The sequence below is a fragment of the Salminus brasiliensis genome, chromosome 5, assembly GCF_030463535.1.
Source record: "Salminus brasiliensis chromosome 5, fSalBra1.hap2, whole genome shotgun sequence".
Taxonomy (NCBI): domain Eukaryota; kingdom Metazoa; phylum Chordata; class Actinopteri; order Characiformes; family Bryconidae; genus Salminus; species Salminus brasiliensis.
The window spans coordinates 39,850,676-39,860,812 of record NC_132882.1 but is presented as its reverse complement, the minus strand read 5'-3'; the positions used below and the strand labels follow the sequence as shown (position 1 = coordinate 39,860,812).

General features: G+C 40.1%; 2 protein-coding genes across 2 annotated transcripts in view; one reads left to right on the top strand and one right to left on the bottom strand.

Moving 5' to 3' along the window:
• Positions 1 to 10,137, top strand: part of dtnbp1a (dystrobrevin binding protein 1a) — a 187,409-nt gene that overhangs the window by 141,441 nt on the left and 35,831 nt on the right. The window lies entirely within an intron of this gene.
• On the bottom strand, positions 1,447 to 9,688 carry mylipb (myosin regulatory light chain interacting protein b). The gene is made up of 7 exons (XM_072680361.1): positions 9,566 to 9,688; positions 7,984 to 8,174; positions 7,524 to 7,709; positions 6,886 to 7,083; positions 5,928 to 6,092; positions 4,823 to 5,198; positions 1,447 to 2,949 (listed from the first exon to the last, which is right to left on the bottom strand). Exons 1-7 carry the CDS (start codon positions 9,650 to 9,652, stop codon positions 2,797 to 2,799), a joined length of 1,356 nt encoding a protein of 451 aa, XP_072536462.1. The 5' UTR covers positions 9,653 to 9,688; the 3' UTR covers positions 1,447 to 2,796.

The following is a 10,137-nucleotide window of genomic DNA, read 5'->3' as shown; positions in this document are numbered from 1 at the left end:
CATGCATGTACATGAACATATTGGTCTCTGTTTGAATTTATTGTGTTTATTGTCTTTATACTTATTGTCCATGCACCCTGTCTCGTGTTTTGTCCATTGTCCTTGCACTATTGTATTCTACCTATAATGCACTGGAGACTTTCATTAAGGACTATGAAAGGCCACAGGGGGGCGCAAGAGTCATTCACATTGGAAGAATTGCCATCAGTTTGGCCTTTTTAAAAATCTTTTGGACAAGGAACTCACTAGTGGAATGAACTGTAGATTTAAAGTTTAATATCATCTTATATTTCAGAACCCAACCCTAACTGTAACACAGGTCCATTTATCTTTTTCTTATCTATTTCTTCCTGGTCAGAGTAGTGGTAGATCCAGTGTCCAGTATAAAGGCCTTCTAGTAGTAAATATTCTGTCACCATTAAATTTGGGGAAAAAAAGGCTGTATGATTAGCTGAGTATTTTCTTTCTTATGGTAAATAAGTGTGCAGGTGTATTTCTGTGTAAAAAATGTTCCTAATGGGATTAATCACAACACTAAATCTTATATATGCTTTTTAAATATCTGTTTTTTAGTTTCTTACATAATCAAAATCATAATTCTTACCAAATTTCTTACAAAAGAAAAACGCAGCAGCCCCTAACACTTCCCTGCTAAGGTAAAGAAATGACCATGCACCAGCAAACCAGACCAGCCAAAACCAGTTTAGACCACTTTAGATGAAGATAGAATTCATGCTGGTCTAGGCTGTTTGTTTCAGCTGGATGTTTGAACATTTCATAATGAATGGCCAAATTTAAATAATTCAAAATACTCCTGGGATCTTTCCGTGGGAAGATCCCATTTTGGAGATTAGGTTATATATATATATATAAGAGAGAGAGAGAGAGAGAGAGAGTTTCAATTACAGGTAATCAGTAATTTGTAATGCAATACCTTTTTTAAAGTACACCCTGGAAATCAAAACACAGAAGTTCATTGTGCATCCATAAAATATACTCCTCCATCTGTAGGTTTTGCTTCCCCCCCCAATTTGAGCCTAAACAACGGAAAATAATTAAATACCCTTTACCCTCGAAACAGACTGGCCGAGGAAAGCACCTAGAGTACCAGAGTATAACCTTTGGCCTTTAATGTCACCAGCAGAAAGCACCTTACTGAGACACTGACCTTCTGAACTCCTTACATAAGAGTTACAGCCATTCTCCTATTACATAATCCTTACGTACACAGTGCCTGAATAAGCTGAGCGGAGCACTCTGAACATGCGTTCGGCTAGAACCGGCTTTGGCCAGGCGTTAAAATGTAAAGATTGAGACCCGCAGTGAACTTTGGGCAAGCCTGTAAGCGCCCTGAATGGTGGTGACATAAGATTTCTTCGGAGCGAACAGTGTGTGTTACAAGATGCCGATTCATTCTACTAAGAAATAGCTTCACACAGCAGCAGCTCAACTTCCAGCCGTATTTATTGTAATGGTACATTGAAGAATATCACATCCCCAAATTCTGTTTAAAAAAAAGACATTTAGATATTTCATGTGTATGTGTCTTTTCTGGGACAAACTAGTACAACTAAACAAAATGAAAAATAATAAAAAAAATCTTAAAAAACTTTAAGAAATTTGTTAAATTAGATACAAAGAACACTTTGGAGTCTTTACAGAACCTTCTTTTTGCATCACACAGAAACATGTAATATGTTCACAGACGATTTCAGTTCATTTGCACTTCCACCTGCAAGCTAGGCCTGTCACAATAACAACTTTGAAATATGTTGTCCCATGAATAACTGTGCTAAACAATTTTTGTTATTTTAAAACCCTTTTATGCGACTGATGTAATGACAATATAGTAGCAAATTAATGCAATTACAACCTTTTAAAGAGCAATTAACTTTTAATAATTAAGAATATTCAGACATTGGAATTAGAATGAAAAAAACATATCCTAAATAAATAACATGAAAACAAATAAAATAAAAAATTCAGGGTAATTCTTTGGATTAGCATATCATATAAAGACCTTTAAAGTCTTTTGTGCTGTTATTTGCTAGTTCTTCTGTGTTCTGATGCTCACTGTACTAGGCTAATAGATATACTATAAGTGTGTATCAGGTTAGTGGTGTTAACAGTCCGTACTCTGCTTTCCCAAGAGGCTCGTTAGGTTTACATATCCTACAGAAGCTTTGGGTGAGTCTGAGTCAGATATGATAAGAAAACTGACAGAATGACATCGTATTTTCTACCAGGGCAAAATCCAGCACGGCGCTTCTGCAGCTGTCCACGAGGTCAGGTGCAAATGAACGTGAGGGCCGAAACCTTTTCAAGCTACAAATGTCCAGGTAAGACTTGAATAAACAGTATAAAAGACTACAACAGCAGCAAAACTGTATTCATATTCCTATTACTATTATGGCTATACTCTAGTAGTTGATCCACGGTTCACGTGTACCTGTGGCGGTCCGCTCTGCGTGTGTGGAGGCGCCATTATGGACACATGCTCTAAAAAATACGATAGAATTGGAAGCTGTAAAGTCAAAGGTGCACACGCTTAATGGTACACTCACACTCACTCACTTCCTGAAGGCCAAAGTCTCAAATAAAAATACTTTGGTTTGTGTGAAGCCGAAGGGCAGCAAGATGTAATGATTGCAGTTTCCACCCTATTTTTGATAGTTGAGGAAAGACTTGAGGTCAGGCCCCCCTTCACATAGTCCAACTCAACTCAAATCCAACTGAGAAGTGAATAGACCAGCATAGATCTTTTTAATGATCTTTTTTTTAATGCCTCTGCAGTGTTCATCTGTATCCCTCCGATATGTTCCTATGGTCCAGTCCAGTGTGCCCGGCATCCGTGTCTTTGCGTGGCTCTACAAGGCCTAGCAGACTTCTGCAAGTTGGTAAGTAGACATGCTGAATGCGGTCAACCTCCAGACGACACACTGGGCAGTGCTGAGGAAAGATAACATCAGGAATATAAGAGCCTTTTCGGAAAATGTGACAGAACTACGGAAGATACTGCATGCCATCACTGTCATGACAGGTTAGATCTAAAAATAGAAAAGCTCCATGTTACCATTCAAATAAACTGTCATGACATACTACAATGCCATGTTTTCAGGCAGCAGGTGTCATACAGTGTTAGGCAAGTGTGTTTTTAAGGCACACAGGTTACACAGTGCTAGAAACTGGGGTATAGCTTCCCCTACTTGTTAGCTCCAGTGATCTAAAAGTGATCTTGGTTGAAATTTAAAATGCATTGAAAGCTGCATAAGCTGTGATACACTTTCACATCTAAGTGTCCTAGGCTGTGTCCAAACCCCTATACTATTATACTAAGCATACAGATAAATGCATTGCTAAAGGTGATGTACCCTCTTCATACACTATTTAGCATAGTAGTTTTGGACACAGCCTCAGATGCTCCACTCACACTGCTGGTACACCTGTCACGATCCTGTCAGTTCTATGCAGATTCTAATGTAAACACACGTTGACGCCTGTCCAAAAAGTAGTGATGAAAATGTATAATAATTCACCATGCGTACCAAACCAATCAATGTACTACTATTGGTAGTGTACTGTTTTTGACATGTCGTTTAGGTTGCAGACCTTTTAAAATTCTGGCCTGATTAAAAATAACTCACTGTTGCCAACTACTGCCCAAACTGATGTAATGCACTGCCAAACCTAAATGTATCAAAATATCTTTTGTTTATTACTGTTTGTAATTTTTAATGACATCATTCTGACATTAAAAATGTCAGCAGTTGTTGTGAGCAGACTGTGTGTTTGGTCCCTGGTGATGCCCCAGCCATCCGAGATCTGGAGTGTAAGAGAGCACACTCACTCTTCCAAGTTTCCAAGCATGGTGAGATGTTTGAGACTGTGCTATAACATTTTTAACATTTGATATTTATTAATTAATTTATATTCATTTGTGTATTTGTGTGTGTATATTATTATATGTATTTTAACAAGAATGAACTAAACTACACTATGTCCACTATGTCCACACTATGGACACTCATTCTAATGTATGCTTTCTGCTACTGTTAGTTGCACCCGTTGCTGACACAGATGTGCAAATGCGCACATACACAGCTTGTTTAGTCACTGTAGAGAAGTATTGCCAATAGAATATGACTCTCTAGAGCAGATAGACCAGCAGATAAACCTATTTGCACCATGAATTAATGCTAGGCGTGGGCTAGAGCGGTATTAAGCCTCCCAGCATTGAGCAGTGGAAGGATAAGTAAGGATAACCTCTTTTTTAATATCATTGATTTTTGAAGAAACAATGAATAGGTTTTGGGAACAGGGTTCCCAATACTTTTGTCTATATAGCATATATTTAAAAGTTATTGGTATTTTTATCCCAAGCACTCACAAAAAAGCTACAAAATCCTAGTGGGTGTCACTATTGCGCTATGGTGTACTATTAGTCAGTACTAATGTTGCTAATGCTAACATCTGTAATGGATTTGTAAATGCGACTTTAAAGGAGAGGCCCTGAATTACACATGTCTGCTTAAGGGGTCAAAGGAGGTCATTGATCTTTAGTCACTAATAGCCAGTGCTCACGGGACAGTAACTGCTGGTCCCTCCTGTTGCAGCTTGCGCAGGGTAACTACAGGTTATGTAAACCTTATACTGTGTGTCCCTCACTTATTAACTTTCTCTGTCACAGGAGCACAGATGACCCTATCCGAGCAAGGCGTGATCTTATTTTTACTGACTGAGATAAGCCATACAATAATAGTCTGATTTATGTACTATGCTGTGATATGTCATATGCTAACAATATAGGATATTTATTTGTCACCTGAAGTTGGCTGGCGCAGTTGCGACAACAGATTACGTGTCCGCAGGGGCAGAAGGCGCTGTCGATCTCGGCCTCGCAGCACAAGACGCAGGTCAGAGCCTCCTGCAGCCGCTGGAGCTGCTCCCTGCAGACCTCTTCCTCATCCACCACCGGTGTCCGATCAGGAACGGACAGACAAGGCTGCTGGGCGTCCTTCTTTAACCCTGCACTGAAGAGTGTGCGCCGGGCGCGGTCGTATACCTCCTTGGATGTGCGCTGAACGTCAAAGATGTACTTCTTGCCCAGGTCGATGCTTTCGTTGAGGAAGAGCGAGGCCAGGTGGCCCTTGAAATCGCGACTGTACTGCATCATCACAGCGCTCGTCACTGTGTCACACCTAAAGGGTTCGATAAAAGCAAATATATGTGTGGTGGGGCAAAAGTGGGTTTTCGGTACAAGGTTAAGTACCGAGTTCAGGGCTAAATACTCACTGTTATCAGTGAGCCATATCCATATATATCCATATATAAACACTGCGTCTTTGGATGGTTTTTCACTGCTTCAAAGTGTACCGCCAATTACGACCGTTCACTAATTGGTCAGACATTTAGCCCACTTTTGGTCATCAGTAAAAAAAAAAACACTTCACACCTAAACCTACACAGTATTTAAGTCAAATATATGTCTTGTGTAGCACTGGCTTCTCTACCATTAGAAAATGCTAGCCTGGGGCTCGAAGTGGCTCAGTGGTCTATGGTCCTGCCACTAAAACCCGAGTCATGGCGCTTTGCCACCAGCAAAATTGGCAGTGCTCTCTCCGGGTGGGTAGATCCATCACTCCCCTTATCGAAAAGGGACGTTGGCCACAACAGGCGTTTGTTAGCTGGTGTTGCGGAACTGCTGCCCGGCTGCATCAGCAGCAAGTTTGAAAAAAGGTGGTGGCTGGATTTGCAAGAATCAGAGGACACGTGTTTAACCCTACTAGTGCATTGCTAGTGCTATGGGGAGCAATAAACAGGTGTGTCAAATAGCAGAACCAAAATTGGGGGGAACTTATAATTAATATGTAATTATACAAAAAAGTAGCTAGCCTAAGCAAAACACTACAAATGAGATGACTGCTGACCTGTAGAAAGCATGGATCTCAGTAATGGCCCGGTACAGTCCGCTGGCAGCACTAGTGGTGATGAATTTGAGCAGGAGGACAAGGCTATCTCCATCATCTTTAGTGATAGTCACGTACACATTCTTCCCAGATTGCGTCGCCATTTGAATAGCTGGATATATGAACCTGTAAGAAAGGATGCAGATCTCATTGAAGCAATCGATTCAATTCACACAGTTTTCCTCTGACCCCTGGAGTTAGGAGACAAATGCAGCTAACATGATACAGAAGCTTTGTGTAAACTAAATAACAGTACACTTTTAAAAAAAATGTCCTGTATGCCTAGCACTAATCAATACAATTATATAATCAGACAATGGTGTGACAGCAGTACAATGCATTAAACCTATTGTATCTTTCATTTTGCTGAGATCTGTTTGGGGATATACCCTGATATCCTCAGTCTAGTCAAGCTGATTATACACTACTCAGCCATAACATCAATACCACCTGCCTAATACCGAGTAAGTCCCCCTTGTGTCTTGTGGTAGTTGTCCTGTGATATCTGGCGCTAAGATGTTAGCAGCAGATCCTTTACCCAAGTAAGTTGTAAGGTGGGGCCTCCATGGATCGCATCAGCCTTAGGTGCCCATGAAGTTTTGGAGACACTCTGACCCACCTGACTGCAATTTTGCCCTTAATAAGGTGGCTCAGATTCTTATGCTTGCCTATTTTTCCTGATTATAAACACATCACATTCAAAAACTGACTGTTCACTCGTTGTCTAATATATCCCACCCACTGACAGATGTCACTGATGCTGAAGATAGTCAACGTTTTCCACTTTACTTGTGGTGCTAATGTTATGGCTGATTGATGAATGTTAGCTAAATTCGCATTGTAACCCCAGTGCAAAACGTGTAAGGGCAGAACACTAAGGGTGTCCAAATTATTTTTTTTAATATCATATAGTTTTTACCTGTTAATTGGTGTGAAATCCTCTTTGCAGATAAGCAGGCCCTCTGGGCCCACCCCGATAGCCACCCTGTGTCCCTCAGTGTCCCGTGCCCAGTGCCATTCCACACCATAGTTCTCCAGAGAGGACACCAGCTGTAGGGCCTGGTACTCCGCTGAGGCCTGGCTCAAACCTTCTAAGTCTTTGTGCCTTGCAATAATACTGGCAAAGCAGAAAATGACATTTAAACACCTTCTGTCAGCTACATTGTGTGAACATTTTCAGGTAAATAGTCCAAAATTACCCATAACACTCCAAGGCTTATTACATATTAGGGTGCATTACTCTACAGGGACTTCTGTACAAACTGGTGGGGCTGTTCTTTGGTAATAGAATAGTTTGTAATAACAGTTTTGTACTGCCGGTGGTCCATAGGCTGATTAAGGGGTTAAAGGTAAGTAAAATTTTTTATACCACATTTTTAAGTTTTTCCCTTTTTTATAGTGCTAACATACCTCAGTCCATAATTTCAGAGCACTATATTAGTAATATTTTCCCATTTATACACTATCTAGTATCACCATTATCCAAACACCATTCAGCAAAGCAATGGTCAGTCTTATCGTTTCCTTAAGTGTACACTCTGAATGGCCTCAGCTAACCTGTTCATTGTGTTTGGGTTTGGTCCTTCGCCATATATCTGGGTGTAGAAATATTCGACTGTGTTCTGGTTGTAATCCCCAAATTCTGCCTGGGCCAGCAGGGCACACAGTTCCACCGCCTGATCTAAGTCCAACCTCAGGCTTCCTTGGACAAGTTCCTCCTTCACATGCATCAGGAACAAATGCCTGCATGGAAAAAGAACATCACAAACTTTATTAACACACAATTGACCACTTAAGCTTGGTGAGATTGGTGAGAATTTTTCACCAAACTATTCCTTTTAAACTACAAGCAAAAATGTTATGTTTGTAGAGATGGTCAGTTTCTAAACACAGACCTGCTGTTGGGTGGTGGACCACTCTTAACCTAGCTGGGATACTAATGTGTGTAAAACACGATGAGCACCACTGTACACGCATACCAGAGACAAACACACACAATTACCCAACATAAAATCACCTTGTTTGCTCTTGCAGTATGAGGTGAGGCTCTACGAAGAACTTCACTCGCAGCTTCAGCTTGCACGGCAACACACTGTCCACCTGCTGAGAGATTCTGTTTCTTAAATTCAGCCACAGACTCTCCCCCTTGGTCCCAGTGAACTGGAGTCCAAAGTAGTCCACTTCGATGATGCCCAGTCTCTGACACACCTGTAAAACATTGACATTTTTCTTTTATTATCAGAACCTTTACTCTTTAATTAAACCTATTGATATGATAGCAGAGGAAGACTTCATTATCTGTGTTAACTCCTCCTCTCTTCTTCATCTGAAAGTGAAGGATGATGATGACAATGATGATGAAGCTGGATAGTGGTGATAGTAATAATCAGATATCAGATCGGTCTGATAGCACTGTAGCAACCACCTGGGATACCATAGCAACCACCTAGCAACCACCTGGAATACTATAGCAACCTCCTAGCAACTACCTATCAAACTGATAGAAATCACCTAGGGTACATTACCAAACCCAAGCAAATCAATAGCGACCACCTAGCAGACCTATAGCAAGACCTATAACTTGCAGCGGCATCACAACCAATTAGCAATCATGTAGCAAAACCATAGCAACCACATGGGATACCTTTTCAACCATGCAAAATGTACTGTTCCATCTGATTATTACTATCCCAACTGTCCATCATCATGATGATGATCATCCTCATCCTTCACTTTCTGAAGAAGAGAGGTGGGGTTAACACAGACTATGAGGCTCATAGTCATCATGTTCATCATATGAACAGACCTGATTAAAGAGGAAGAGTTATGAGCATAACTTTATAACTTCTCTGTATAGCTGAATGTTAACACTTTTTTAAACAAATGAATTTCGATTTTTATTTACAGTAAGATTGGTGCCAGCCCAAGTATTGTGACTGTTAGCAGCATTGTGTTTGTTAGCATAGCATCTTGCAAAGTTAGCATAGTAAACTAAAGAAACAAATTTCACCTGGGGTAAGTGATGAATATTAATCAGATTTATTATGTAAGTTATAATGTATAATGTTATAATGTATAATTTTACACTCTATTTCATAACACGTTATGTGTAATTAATTATATAATCATTTATTAATGAAAATAAATCATTTATTATCATAATTATTTATGAATCATACTAATTGTGTATAATATACTAATAATGACGTATAATAAATATATTTAGATTATATTCTTATTGTTATAACTATAATATAATAATAATAATGACAGGTTCGAGCAACAGCACGCAATAGTTTACTTATTGATATTTTATTAAGCGCTCATAAGGGGTTTTATTGTCAGGGGTCGTCTTACTCTAACCCTAACTTAAAAAGTCATAACTATTCTTTTATCCTGTTATTAGTAGTGTTATGAACTATATTAATAATACTGTTATACCAAAAGCCATCGTGCTGAAGTGCTCCTCGCACATGAAGGTGCAGACCTTACGTAACGAACAACGTGCAACGTCAACCTCTTCAGCAGCGCAGGAAGTTATGATTTAGAGAAGAAGTTGGAGTCAAAACCTCTAGTACAGAGTTTAGAGTCTAGTTTACCTTGTTTAGACAGTCCTCTCCGTTCGCCCTGGGATCGACCTCCACCTCCATAACCACACAGTCCGGCCGGGTTATGTGACAAAACATGTTAAAAACAAGCCAAACACAGTAAAGGAAAAAGACCCTGCATCCGCAAAGAGCGCCTCAGCTCAGAACAGTGGCATGGGTTTATAAAGCCCTTCCGTCAAACCCCGCCTCTCTCCTTCCGAAACACCAATCATCGCTGAGTATTCAATGAAGAGGCGTGGACTAACTCAGGTTACACGCCTCACTTTCCTTACTTGCCAACTTTCCTTTTCTCAGAGCCTGTTATGAGGAACCTGAGCACTTCCTATTGTTCCCACTACACAATAATAACCACTAGATGGTGCCCACGAGCGAGTCCTGAGTGAATGTTAGGAAATGGAGCTCCGAGTTTTGGAGCCACTTAGGTGACATAGTGGTTTCAATACGGCGTGGTCACAAAATAATACATTATCTCGTGGATACATTACCTCAAGAAATTATTTTGTGGCCTCAAGTCTTATTTAGTGGCTTAATTAAATACAATGCATGGACGTAGGTATTAGGGC

Bases quoted from the DNA above. Each gene is read 5' to 3' on its own strand.
- mylipb (XM_072680361.1), bottom strand. From the start codon at position 9,652: ATGTTTTGTCACATAACCCGGCCGGACTGTGTGGTTATGGAGGTGGAG. The intron at 7,084-7,523 runs GTTAGCTGAGGC...CTGCTTTGCCAG, and splicing joins AACCCAAACACAATGAACAG to TATTATTGCAAGGCACAAAG. The intron at 6,093-6,885 runs GTAAAAACTATA...CCTTTCTTACAG, and splicing joins GATTTCACACCAATTAACAG to GTTCATATATCCAGCTATTC.